This window comes from Hemicordylus capensis, chromosome 14 (assembly GCF_027244095.1).
Source record: "Hemicordylus capensis ecotype Gifberg chromosome 14, rHemCap1.1.pri, whole genome shotgun sequence".
Lineage (NCBI taxonomy): Eukaryota > Metazoa > Chordata > Lepidosauria > Squamata > Cordylidae > Hemicordylus > Hemicordylus capensis.
Window position 1 is genome coordinate 13545833 of NC_069670.1, and position 13733 is coordinate 13559565.

At 54.1% G+C, this 13733-nt stretch overlaps 1 protein-coding gene across 7 annotated transcripts in view; it reads right to left on the reverse strand.

The window, feature by feature from the left end:
• Positions 1-12322, reverse strand: part of ADAM15 (ADAM metallopeptidase domain 15) — a 27440-nt gene extending 15118 nt beyond the window's left edge. For 3 of the 7 annotated variants that reach the window (XM_053277460.1, XM_053277463.1, XM_053277459.1), the window contains exons 1-11: positions 11471-11868; positions 10754-10816; positions 5541-5638; positions 4633-4715; positions 3726-3804; positions 3476-3552; positions 2660-2834; positions 2023-2115; positions 1842-1910; positions 823-992; positions 386-467 (exon numbers count right to left, since the gene is read on the reverse strand). In XM_053277460.1, the coding sequence (XP_053133435.1) occupies positions 386-467; positions 823-992; positions 1842-1910; positions 2023-2115; positions 2660-2834; positions 3476-3552; positions 3726-3804; positions 4633-4715; positions 5541-5638; positions 10754-10816; positions 11471-11591 (1110 nt within the window). In that variant the 5' untranslated portion in view covers positions 11592-11868. Of the gene's footprint in view, positions 1-385; positions 468-822; positions 993-1841; positions 1911-2022; positions 2116-2659; positions 2835-3475; positions 3553-3725; positions 3805-4632; positions 4716-5174; positions 5353-5540; positions 5639-10753; positions 10817-11470; positions 11870-11951 lie in introns of those variants that run through there. The other 4 variants (XM_053277465.1, XM_053277462.1, XM_053277461.1 and 1 more) reach the window with 4 other exon arrangements.
• Positions 12323-13733: the final 1411 nt, after the last annotated feature.

Consider the following 13733-nt stretch of genomic DNA (forward strand, 5'->3'; position numbering starts at 1 on the left):
CCATATACTGAGTCAGTCCATTGGTCCATCTAGCTCAGTATTGTCTACACTGACTGGCAGCCCTTCCTAGAGATGCTGCCGGAATTTAACCTGGGACCTTCTGTGTGCAAGCATGCAGATGCTCTTCCACGGAACTACGGCCTCATTCCCTAAGGGGAATATTTGGCAGGGCTCACAAGTAGTCTCCCATCCAAATGCATGCGAAGGCACACCCTGCTTAGCAAAGGGGATAATCCATGCCACAAGACCAGCTCTCCTCCCTATCTAAGACTACCCAGAGCAGCCATGGCAGAGTTAAGATCCGAGCCGAGGGTGTGCGTTCCCAATTCAGAGCCTCCGTCTTTTAGCAAAAGCTCCAAAGAAAGCCACAGAGGCACAAACTCACCATACTGACCCCACCGGAGCGTCTGGAGCAAATAGAGCCTTGGGTAGCCGTTCCTATCAAGCCGCCAGTGAATGGGGACCCCCTGCCAATGGAGAGGGGCAAAGAAGCAAAGAGGGGGGAAAGGTTTATGCAGGCAGAACCAGCTGTGCCAAGGGCAAATTGTACAAGCCAGCATGGCTGAGAGGTCTTCCATCAGACAGGGACCACATGGCACATCCGACACGGGAAAACGCTCTCCCAAAGCCCCGCCTGCTAAGACGCTGGGCTCCACCCCTAGAATACCAGGCTCCACCCTCTCCCTGGCTCCACCCACAGACGTACTCTTCCTGAGCATGCCCCAGAATGCACCAGGCTTTGTCCATAACCACCACCCACTGCCCTCTCCACCGCCGCCTCCATTCATTCCCATCATCGCCCCAAACTTGCAGGTTCCTCACATGATAAGCTGGGCACTGTCGTGTGGGATACGAGGCAAAAGCTCCTGCTGCCTCCACTTCAGAAACCGTTCCAGGACTGCCCGAGGGGGACCGTCGACCGACACAGCGTCTTCATGGCTCCAGACTTCTCTGCCAACAACTGCCACCCGCAGACCCAGCGTCCGATAAAACTGGGGGCAGGGAGGAGAGAGAAAGCCGGTCTTAGAACTGCAAAGGAGGAGGAGGGCTTCATGCAAGCAGGGCTCGTGCCCAGCTAGTACATGTTCTGTATCAGCTGGGCATGGAAACAACTTGGCTTTCTAGCTCTTCACCTGGGCTGCACCATGCCCTATAAACATGGTGTTTAAAAAGGGCACGGCGAGAGATGGAGCTTACTCATAGATTACTACGACGACGGAGATTTATATACCACTCTTCAACCAAAGTTCTCAAAGCGGTTTACGTAGAAAAATAAATCATACGTCAATAAGATGGTCCCCTGGCCTGAAAGGGCTCACAGTCTAAAAAGAAACACAAGGCAGATATCAGCAACGGCCACTGGAGGGGTGCTGTGCTGGGGCTGGATAAGGCCAGTTGCTCTCCGTCTGCTGAATATAAGAGGATCACCACTTTAAAAGGCGTCTCTTTGCTCAGTTAGCAGGGGCTACTGCAATAATATTACTGCAACAATATTAAGCAGAATAAAGATTTTATGCTCATGAGGTTTGCCTGTCTTTAGAGAGCTGCATAAAGTAGCACAAAGCAAAGACAGAGGAGTTAGGAAGTTTTTAAATGAAGGTCTAATGTTATAATTGGTGACTTTTAATTTCTTCTTGGTAATTTGTCATTTTTGTCGTATTGTATGCAGTATTGCAATAGATTTTCTAAATGAAAAATAAACCAATCACACTTGAAAAAAGGACATTTTAAAACATGGTGGTTTTTAAAAAAGGGTCTTCCTCATACCTAAATTTTGTGCCAAAGAAATTCCTTAATTGCATTTTTCCTGGCCCCCCAGTTAGCAAAAGTGGGCTACTCACCCCATCCATGTGGCTGGCAATTTCTAGCATCCGTATGTGGATTCGGTTTACATCAGGATCCAGCTGGAACTAAAACAAAAGAGAATTGGGGGTGGGGGGTGGGGGGGAGAGGTCAGGAAAGTGGCTTCACAGGAAATTTAAGGGAACATGGTGACAAGGACTGGGCAGGTGTGTGTCTCACCTCTGCATGGTCCGCTACAATCACGAGCTCAACGTATCCATGATAGGACTCCACCTTCGCTTGCTTCACCTGGGGCTCTGCCTCTCGCTTCGCCTGGGAGGTGGGAGAAAACGTTGCTTGTTAAGCCCCGGAGACAGGAGAAGAAGAAAGACCGAGAGCCACCAGCAGAGCAGAATTTTGCAGGCTACTGAAATAATCCAGCTGGTTACACGCATTTGAGAATGCAGGTGAAGAGGACAGGAAAGAGATTTGCGCTGTTATCCACAGTGCAGAGGAAGGATTTTTCTCCCTCTCCTACCCCAATATTAAAACTCAGGGTCATCCTGTTAAATTGATGACCAGGATATTCAGGACAGCCAAAAGAAGCTATTGATGCAAGAGCTCTGAAAGCTGTGATCAAAGCCCATCGAGTCCAGGATCCTGCTTCCACTAGTGGCCAGCTCAGTGGCCTCGCCCCTGCTTTGCATGCAGAAGGACCCTGGTTCAGTCCCCAGCACGACCCGTTGAAAGAGCCAGGCAGCAGGTGAGAGAATGACCCCTGTCTGAAGCCCTGGAGAACTGTTGCTAGTCAACACAGACCACACTGAACTGAACTGAACCGAATCAAGATTAGGCTGCTTCGTGTGTTCAGACATACCCTATGGAACGGACTGTGATCCAGCTCTGGCTGTGAGTGAAGCCGATGACGGGGCAGCGAGAACGGCCTGCATTCCCCCGTCTCTTGCCTGACACCCTGAGGCCTATAGGCTTTGGTCCCTTCGGTGCTGGACTCAAGGATGTAGCTTCTGTCCGTGGACAGGACAAGGAGGCCGCTGGAAAAGGAAGGAATGTTAGGGAGGCTGCAGGGCTTAGGCGTTCCAGACTGGGAGCCTAGTGGGGCGGGGTTAAAGCCCCCCGTCCACCCATAATGTGGGTGGAGAAACGCAAGTTCGGGGCAGCATAGAAATATTTTAAATAAATAATAAACGTGATCATCTGGATGACCCCTTCCCCGGGCCACTCTTGAGCGAAAGGGGAAACCAGCACATTATTAACGGGTCGTGGCACACAGTACGAAGCGTGCTTATTCCCACCCTCATTTCTTAAGAAGTCCTGTGAGTCGGGAGTAGAGAAGAGGGCGGGGAGCTACGAAAGCCATCTTCAGATATCTGAAGGGCTGTTACACTGAAGGAGAAGAGGAATTGTCCTCCACTACCCTTGAAGGCAGGACTTGTAATCAATGGGTTGGTATAACAAGGAAGCAGATTCAGGCTAGCCATCAGAAGGAACTTCCTAACAAAGAACTGTGAGACAGTGGAACAGTCTGCCCCATGTGCAGAGATGGGCTCTCCCCTGCTGGAGATTTCCAAACAAAGCCTAAATAGCTACACTTGCACTGAGCAGGGGTTTGGACTCTATGACCTCCCGAGCCCCTTCCGATTCTACGGCCCCTTTTCCTGGCTCACCCCCGTACCTCAAACCAGAGCAGACGCAGACATTGGCCCAGGAGTCCATGTACCCCTGGACGCTACCCCGATAACAGCAATTCCTCTGCAACAAAGAAAGAAAAGTATATCTAAACAATTCGTTAATTACGAAGAGGCTGGAGCAGCTTCCGTCCAAGCAAGAACTAAAGTGCTTGTGGACCTCTCATTTAATTTTTCCAAACAACCATTAGAGGCCATGGCTGGCAGGCGTGGCACAAAGAGAAAATATGTCCCTACCTCCGTGCTCGTCCGATGTGTCGCCCTCGTCCCATTGGGAAGGTAATATACCAGGCCTTGGGTACCTGCCAGCAGCTCCCTGCAGTGGGAAGATGCATTCAGCATGGGTGAAGTTCATAATAAAAAGAGCAGAAGAGGAGCAGCCCTACTGGACCAAACTGAAGGTCTATCTATTCCATTTCCTCCACCGGAGGCCAATCAGATGCTTTCCGGGAGCCCACAAGCTGGGGCAGGAAGGCAACAGGCCTCCCAGGCTTGTCTCCAGCAGCTGGTATTCAGAGGTAGACTGCCTCTAAATATGGAGTCTCCATCTAACTACTGTGGCTAATAGCCACTGCTGGGTGTACCTCCTTTGATCATGGAGGTTCGCTTGAGCTTGCCTGGCGAGGGTCACTAGTTCAGATGGCATAAAAAGTTGGGGGGGGAGAGATCTGTCGACAGCTACTAGCAAGGATGGCTGAACGGAACCTCCATGTTCAGAGGCAATGTACCCAATGTGGGCTTCCCAGCCACTGTGAGGAATAGGATGCTGGACTAGTCGGACCTGATCCAATTCTTACATTAACCCATCCATGCCCTCTCTTCTGGTTAGAGCAAAAGGGTGGATGTGCCACCCCCATGCTCTTGTGTTATGATGTGGACAGTAAAAAATAGAACCTCCATGTGCAGAGGTGGTCTACCACCAAATACTAGATGCTGAGGGCAAATGGCAGTGGAAAGGCAGTTTCTTTCCAGCCCTGCTGGTGGACTTCACAGAGGCACACAACTGGGCACTTGGGAAACAGGAGGCTGGATTATCTGGACTTTGTGTGTAACCTGACAAGGCTCTTCTTAGATCCCCGAGAGCCCTCCTGCTGAAGCCCCCCTGGTGCCCGGCCACTTCTACAGAAGCCCCTTTGCAACTCACCAATTCTGCACCAAGTCCAAGAGAAGGTTCTCGCCCTCCACCTCCAGAGCAATTTGCAGTTGCGCCGGGAACTCCTCCTGCCCCTGTGAAGGAGAGAGAAGTGGTTGCAGAAGGGGCGCAAGGGTCAAGCCTGTGCCTGTGTGCAGAAGGCCCCCGGTTCAATCCCCGGCATCTCCAGGTAGCGCTGGGAAAGAGCCCCAGCTGCGACGCTGCCAGTCCGGGTAGACAACGCCGAGCCCGATGGACCAGAGGCCTGACTCAGTCCAAGGCAGCCTCCTGTATCCCTAGTGTTTAGGGGATGGGGCCATGGCTTACTGGCCGAGCATCTGCTTTGCAGGCAGAAGGCCTCGGGGTTGGCTTCCAGCATCTCCAGGTCGGGCTGGCAAAAAGGCCCCCCGCCTGAAACCCAGGAGAACGGCTGCCCGTCACTGCAATATCAAGCTAGGTGGAGCGATGGTACCACGCCGGACCTCTTTCATAAACACGCTCCAAAAAGCACGCCCGGGGCCGGCACCGGCAGAGGACCCCTCCCGCCCACCTACGTGTGATCTCATTCCAGGCTTTATCCGAAAAGTGTGCCTGCGGCGGGGTCATCCAGAGGCGAAGGCAAGGTTCCTTCACCCCTTCGCTGGCAGGAAGGGCCGCTCCCTGGCTCGCTCATTGTCCTGCGGGTGCGAGGAGAGGTGTCTGCTCCTCCCCCCTACCCCCACCCGGCGTTTCCTGCCCAGCAGTAATACATGGAAATGCTGGGGAGGCTCCCGGCTTCCATGGGCTGGGCACCCGGGGGTGAAAGCCGGGGGACGGGAGGAGATGAGCTCATTCGGGCCAAGGTCACACACAGCAGCTGCTTTCACTTCGCCTTCCCAGCCTCCCCCTGGCTGCATCCCGAAGCCGCCAAGGTGCCTTACCAGCTCGGCCTCCTTCAGGGTCCGGTTGCCTTCCAGGATCCTTGGCGTCACGGGCCAGTGGCAAGCCAGTTTATCCCATCGCTGCCGGGCACGGCCACCTGCAACCAAACCGTCAAGGGCCAAGGCGTCACTCCCCGAGCCGAACACCCCTGCTTCGGCCAACTCAAAGAGACGGCTATTTAAAACCAGCTGCACAAAGCCAGCCTCAAGAATCCAGAATCCTGCCTCCAGAGGAGGCTATGCAGCGTAAAACTGAAGCCATGTGAACCATTTACACAGACGCCGGAAATACTGGCTTGCTTCTCCTGTTCTGAAAGGCACACCTGCTTACTCACTCAGTTCCCCCACCACCACCGCGGCCACCTTAAGGGCTAGAAACCTGAGTGTTTCAATTTGTTTTCATGTGGGTTTTTGCCCACAGGTAAGATCTAGAAGCAGCCCAGCACCCTGTTTCAAACAGTGGCCAGCCAGGTATCTCTAGTAAGCCCTCAGGTAGGATGTGTAGACAGCAGCCTCCCTGCAATTGTTGCCGGAGTGTCTCCAGCTCTGATGCAGACTGCTTCTGAACCTGGAGGCTCAGCTTTGCTATCATAGCTAATAGCCATCCATCCTCCGTGAATCTGGATGTCTCCCTTTGAAAGCTGTCTCAACGAGGGGAACAGCAGCACATTCCGTGCATTCAATTATATGTTGTGTCATGTAAAGAATAAACTTTCTTTTCTTGGCCTTGCTGCAAGTTAAATGCATGGATGGTAGCAGTCATCAAGTGGTAGCCTTTAGGCATCAAGCCAGCTGCAGGAATAATGATACGGCAGAAGCAGCAGTTCTCATTTGGACGTTGTTATCTGCTCCACTTGTGTGTTTGCGTGCCTGCATGTCTGTGCTTTTGGGGAGGTCCTTGCTTTTGCTCTTGCTGCTAAGGTGATGACCAGAGCAGACATCAGGCATACAGCAAGAGAAACGGCTGGTTTGTTCTACGTAAGAAAGCATCTTCTCCACCATGGAGACTGGAAACAACTTTGTTCCAACGTAGGAAGCTGCCTTCTACCGAGTCAGACCCTTGGCCCATCTAGCTCAGTCTTGTCTACACTGACTGGCAGCAGCTCTCCAAGGTTTCAGGCAGGAATCTCTCTCAGTCCTACCTGGAGATGCTGCCAGTGAGTGTACCTGGGACCTTCTGCATGCAAGCAGGCAGGCGCTCTTCCACCAAGCTATGACCCTCTGCCCTAAGGGGAGCATTGTACAGCGCTTCACATGAAGTCTCCCATCCAAATGCATACCAAGGAGGACCCTGCTTAGCAAAGGGGCCAATTCATGCTCGCTACCACAAGGCCAGCTCTGCTCCCCAAAAGGGGGAGGCAGAATAGCAATCTTACGATCATCAGAGCAGAGAGATAGAGCTTCCATGCCCAAGAGCAGTCAACTTGAGAGCAATGGGCAGCAAGGCATCCGGCCAGCCACGGCTGCAAACGGGACACTGGCTTAGACGGACCTCCGGTGCAATCCACAAGACTGCGTCTCACCAGTGACGCAGGTCAGACGGCCGGGGTGGGGGGCGCCGCCGAAGAAAGGACTTCCCTTATTTTGTGGTTTTCCACGGAAGCACTGAGCTGGGAGGGAAGAAACAGGCAGAGATTGAACCTCTGCTCAGAGAAAAGTGAAAATGGCAAGGGCAGTGGTGGGGAAGAGACAGCCTAGGCTGCAATCCTGCACACATTTACACAGAAGCAAGCCCCTCTGGTGACAGCAGGCCAGGGTTTCCCAGACGTTGATGAACTACAACTCCCATTACCCCCAACTACAACTGATGGTGGCTAGGGATTATGGGAGTTGTAGTTCAGCAGCATTCTGGAGTCCCACGGGGGTCGAACCCCTGCAGTCGGCCTTACACCTTCGTAGACCTGTCCCTCCAGGAGCGGCTGCTGGTGTTTCCCTCCCTTGCGTGTCTTTTTAGAACACAAGCCCTTTAGGAACGGGGAACCACCTTCTTCCTGCTATTCTTTTCCCCTTTGTGAACTGCTTTGAGAACATTTTTTGGTGGAAAAGCTGTATATAAATAATATCCTATCCTATAAACAGGAGCAAGACTACACTGGTGTGCTGAAACCCTCTGCACCTGGGAGTAAGTACCACTGAACGTAGCGGAAATACGTGTGGGCTTGTATTTCAAGGGGATGGGACCGAAGTCCGGGGTAGAGCGTCTGCTTTGCATGCAGAAAGGCCAAGGTGCAGACTCTGGCAGCATCTCCGGGTAGGGCTGAGCAAGATACCTGCCTGTAGCCTTGGAGAGCTGCTGCCAGTCAGTGTAGACAGTCCTGAACTAGGTGGACAAACGGTCTGATTTGGTATAAGGCGGCTTCTTAGGATCCTATGTGCCTGAGGACCTACTTCCCCGGTGACGTTTTCCAGACATGAGTGGGCACAGGCACTGGGAGATTCCCCTCATTTGGCATCCTCCTGCACGGAGATGTCCAGCATGTCCCTAAAAGTACACTCTAAAGAGCAGCATAGCCAAATGAGTCCCAAGAGAGGCCACCGAGACCCATTAGTGAAGTACTCTCCCCCACTCAAAGAAGAGGAGAGCTGGTCTGGTGGGAGTAAGCATGACTTGCCCCCTTAGCTAAGCAGGGTCCGCCCTGGTTGCATATGAATGGGACACTAGAAGTGTGAGCACTGGAAGATCTTCCCCTCAGGGGATGGAGCCGCTCTGGGAAGGGCAGAAGAAGGTTCCAAGTTCCCTCCCTGGCAGCCTCTCCAAGATCGGGCTGAGAGAGATTCCGGCCTGCAACCTTGGAGAAGCCACTGCCAGTCTGTGAAGGCAATACTGAACTAGATAGATCAATGGTCTGACTCAGTATGTGGCAGCTTCCTACCTTCCTAAGAGAGCGGGTTTTGACACTTCATAACAGGGTGATATTTAAGAACAGATCAGACCAAGCATCTCAGCCCCCCCCGCCCCACCCATGAGAGCTTAGGGACTGACCCAGGAGGGAAACCCTCAGGAGGACACTCAAACTGTGTTGGGAGCTTCCCTGGAATCTGGAGAGCCGCACAGAGACCGGCAATCTTTTTGCAAGGTGCCGAAGGAGAAATAATAGGTTTGGTCACTGGGCGGGGAGACGGTGGCAGCTCAGCCACCAGGCAGATACCACCCTTCCCCAAGGGACGGGAGGGAGTTATTTGGGTGGGGCAGCCTTTGGCGCGGTGGGGTGGGAGGAGGGATCTTGCACAAGTGGGCTCCCAGCTCTCCCCCTCCTTCAGCCCCCCACCCACCCCACTCTCGTGCTCAGGGGCCGAAACCAGGAGTCCTGGGAGGCAGAGCTCCCCAGGGTAGGCCTGGGCTCGTTCACCCTCCTGACGGGGGAATTAGGAAGTGAAGTTTCCTCCGCTTCTTTGCCGACCCATGACGCAAGAATTCTATTTGTGGCGCACAGAGCCAGGGAGCAGCCGCAGCTCCAGGCGGGTTATCACGGCATTCAGCACACCCCTGTTCTGAAGAGCGGACCACTCGTTCCCCCGGAACCGCAGAAGCCCTGCCAGAGCAAGCCAAAGCTCTCAAGCTGGGGTCCCCAGGCGCCAGACTACAACGCCCATCATCCCCTGCTGCACTGTGGCAGGGGGTGATGGGAGCTGTAGTCCGTCGACATCTGGGGACCCAGACTTGAGAGCTTTGGCTTTCTCTAGCAGGGCTTCTGCTGGGTTTTCTGCCGCGGTCTGGGGGAAATGACTGGTCCGTTCTTCGGGACAGGGATGTGCTTAATGCCGTGATAACCCATCCAGCCTCTTGCTTCCCACACTGCCCAACAAGAGGTCTCCAGCAAGCCCACAAGCAGGACGCGAAGGCGCTCGCCCACCGCTGCTGTTTGCCCCTCCCTGTAACCTGTATTGAGAGATACACTGCCTCTGCATAGGGAGGCTCCATCATGAGTCTCAGCAACTGATAAGCATCTTGCCCATGAAGACGTCCAGTTCAGAACCTCTCTTGCAGGCGACACAGAAACCAAGCCATCTATTCAGTAACACGCTGCAGCCAACCAGGACTCATCCCCTATGATACAGGGGTTTTGGTGCCTGCTAACATTCTCATCGGTCTTTCCTGCAGACCATTCCTATGCAATGCTGCCTTTACTCTCCCCTTGTCCCAAGGCCCTAAACCACACACTCCTTCTAAAGAGGACCCCTCAAGTTGCCAGCTTTTGAATCAACCCCTGCTCCTGTGCTCCTCACAGTCCTTCGGTCTGCAGCAAGAGGCGAATGCATTTCACTGCATGCCAGTCAAGACTTCCTTCTGCTCCTTTATGGCATAGAATACTTACTCTTAAAGGCCCAGGAGCAAGCCAATCCCGTCTCTTCCTGGCTAGCTGGCAACCCTAGGCCTGAACTTAGGTGTCCCAGCTCCTCATGGTCCTTCTCCACCACCTCTCCTAGAGGGCAGGGCTAGATCTAATCGGTTTAAGATGCTGGAAGGTAGAGGTTGGCTGAACATTAGGAGAAGTAGTTTGACAACATAACCAACTGTGTGAGTGTGAGGTGTCTCTCCCTCACTGGAGGTCTTCAAACAGAGAGGGTGGGCTGCCATCTACATAGGAACCTAGGAAGCTGCCACATACTGAGTCAGACCCTTGGCCCATCTAGCTCAGTATTTTCTGCACAGACTGGCAGCGGCTTCTCCAAGGCTGCAGGCAGAAGCATCTCTCTCAGCCCTATCTTGGAGATGCTGCCAGGGAGGGAACCCAGAAGTGCTCTTCCCAGTAGTCTCCCATTCAAGTGCAAACCAGGGTGGACCCTGCTTAGCAAAGGGGACAATTCATGCTTGCTCCCACAAGACCCGCTCTCCTCCCATAAACAAGTACCCCAGTGGGGATTTGAACTCTCAGCCCAGCATCTTTCCTCCACAAACCTACCTGGGGATGCTCCAGCTTTGGATTTCCTGCATCGAGCAGGGGATGGACTAGTTGGCCTCCCAGACTCCTCCAGCTCTATGCTTCTAAGAACCCAGGTCAAATGGACAGTCAAGGAGATTTCCAGACATTACGTGGCAACAAACCTGGGTAAACTACCCAGTGTGTGTTCAGAAGGCATCGCAAATCCCAGCCCTCTACAGAAGCAAGCCAGTATGACCCCTGTTTTCAAGCACTGAAAAGATTCCTATTTATGACTGCAGTCCCATCCTCTTACTTGCAAGGAAGCCCACTGAACACAACAGGACTTACTTCCAAAGTCAACATGCATGGGATCAGGTAGCCCGGTTGCACCCTCCGACCGGTGCTTCATTTCTAAGAAAACGGGGACAAGGATTCAAATCTGTTTGCCAGCACACAAATGCCTGCTGCTGAAAAGGCGGCCACTCAGTCTGCTTCCTGAGCAGCAAGGCAGAATATGCCCTCTGCACATGCTCAGGAGAAAGTTAATATAGTCTGACATCATCTCTTCCTCACTCGAGCCTTGGCATCAGAAAAGGACATGGTGGGTCAGCCCTGGCATAAATTAAGCTGTGAGAGCTGGCACCGGGACTCTCACAGAAAGTGTGTGAGCCATCAGAAATTCCCTGGTTCGAATCCAGCCTCTGGCATGATCTCATTCTTTGCTTTTTGGGGGGAGCAAATGCCCTCCGTCTCATCCCTCTCACCCAGGACTTGACATATATGTGGGGGGCGGAATCATAAGCCTAGCCTGCCTTACAGGGCTGTTGTTGGACACACTGCAAGATCATGGGCGAGACATTTTTGCTGATCCGGGGAAGCAACGAAAGCGGCTGACTAATGCTGCAGCCTTGTACTCAACGCGATAGGACAGCCTTCCAACTTCTGGATGTCAACAACTGTACGCCCCGCAGACCATAACATGCGAGCGCGGCTCGTAACGACGCCCGCTCTTCTCTCACCCCTGAACGGCTGGAGACAGCCAGGCTACGCGCTGCCGCCACTCACCTGCGCCTTGCGCTCTCGAGCCGCTTCCTCGCTGCTCTAGTGGCGCCGATCTGGTTTGAGCCCACGAGCCGAGGCAGCCCCACGTAGCCAGCAGCACCCCGAACCCCCAGAGCAGCCCCATCGCCTCTGCCGGCCGCGCCACCGCCGATCGCGGAGAAGGCGCTGCGCCCGGTGCGCCTTGGCGCGCAGCCGGCTTTGGAGAGGTCCCCGCGTCCTTGGCCGCGTTTGGAGAGCGCCTGCCTGATGGGAACGCGGAGCTGCCGGGGGTCGGAGCAGCCTGGAGGCCCAGCAGCAGGCGGAGCAGCCCAAGCGCTGGCTAAATCCCTCCCCCGGGCCCGGGCGAGGAGGCGGCCCCTGCTGCCTTCCAGCCCGGCCCAGCCGCCTCCGCCCTCCCTCCTCCTCCTCCTCCTCCTCCTCCCGCCTCGCATTGCAGCGCAGCTGCTGGGCCCGCCCGGGAACGGGAACTTCCTGCCCCACCGACCTTCAGCCTCCGCCCGGCTGCTGGTTGCCAAGTCCCGGCTGGAGAAGCAAGCCACCCCGATGATGATGATGATCGTGCTTCTCCTCCCCACCCACCCGCTCGCCAGCCAGCTCCTAGCCGCGCCCAAGCAAGGCTCACGTCGCCGAGAAGGCGCCTCCCTTGCTCCGCCCAGCCGAAGAATGGGCGAGCGAGGGGCAGTGCTCCGTTTCAAAGCGCTGTCACTTCCGAAAGGCGGAAGGGGTCGGATTTCCCTGGCCCAGGGAGGAGGGCGAGGCCTGGAATTCCGCCTCCCGGGGGTTGCCAAAGGGAAGGGGAAGGAAATATCTCCAAGGGAGAGCGGCCAACTAACTGGCCAGAACGGGAAAAATGGACTCTGCTGCTCCTGTGCCCTGAACAGATGTCTGGGTTGCCGCAAACAGCAGGTGACATCATGTCACGTTTCTTGCCGTGGGGCGCGGAGTTAAAAAAAAATCACCTGCAGATCAAAGCGCTGCTAAGGGCCCAGTAACCCCGGGCCAGCGAAACAACTGGCAATTCCATGCCCATTAAGGGCGCAAGGACGCAGGGGTCAGCTGAACAATGAAGGGGCTGCCTCCCGCGCAAGGGCACTGGAACACGTAACTAGTGTGTGTACCAGGTTTGCTATCCCGCCTGCTGCTCCAGAGTCCAGATCTTGCAAGGGTGGCTCCTCCAGTGGGGCAGGGGTGGGGAGGAAAGTCAGTGCCACTTCTGGCATGTCATCTGCCCCCCACCTTCATTTCTCTTTCTGAAGTGTATCATGTGGGGACACAGCTCATCTGCCCAGAAATGCACACTTTGCCCCATCTGTGCCCCTCCCCGCAATTTTTTCTTCTACTGCCACTGTCTTTATGCACCAGCAGCAAGGTGCTAAACGCTTTATGCACCCTCCTCCCCGCTTCCCCCATTAAAAACAAAAACAAAAGTGGGGAGCAGGAGGGCCTCTTCCTGCCTCGCTGCTGCCCCAGTAATCTGCCGCCTGAGGCAACTACCTCGCCTCGCCTCACGGGCAGGCCGCCCCTGCCCTGCTCTGGCCCGGAAACCATGCTGCCCACTGACTGGCCCCATTGAGCAATCGGAGCAGTTGCTGTTCTGAGCACCTGAAGCTGCCGTGAGGTGAGGATAACAAAGGGAGCTGAGCTGTAGTATGGCAACGTCTGGGGACCCAGACATAGGAAGCTGCCACCTACTGAGTCAGACCCTTGGTCCATCTCGCTCAGTCTTGTCCGCACTGACTGGCAGCAGCTCTCCACGGTTTCAGCCAGGAGTCTTTCCCAGCCCTACTTGGAGATGCTGCCAGGACTGAACCTGAGGCCCCCTGCATGCAAAGCAGGTACTACTGCTGAGCTCTGGCCCCATCCCGGAAGGCAGCTTGCATGGGTCTCCCATCCAGGCACTGACCACACCAAGTCCTGCTTAGCTTCAGCAAGGCAGCTCTGTCGTGTGCCCTTAGACCAGGCCTGCTCAACTTCTTCTTCTTCTTCTTCTTCTTCTTCTTCTTCTTATTATTATTATTATTAATAATAATAATTGAATTTATATACCACCCAGTATAAAAATCTCTAGGCAGTGTACAGAATTAAAACATAAAATATGACACATTTAAAATTCATAAAAAGATAAAAAATCATAACAGACAAAACACATTAACATTAAAATTTAAAATTTCTAAACTTTGGAGAAGAAGAGCTCCCTGTCTGGCACACCCCCAATAGGTAATAAAATCCAAGAGACAAAAAAACCCACCACTTCTATAATGCCTTT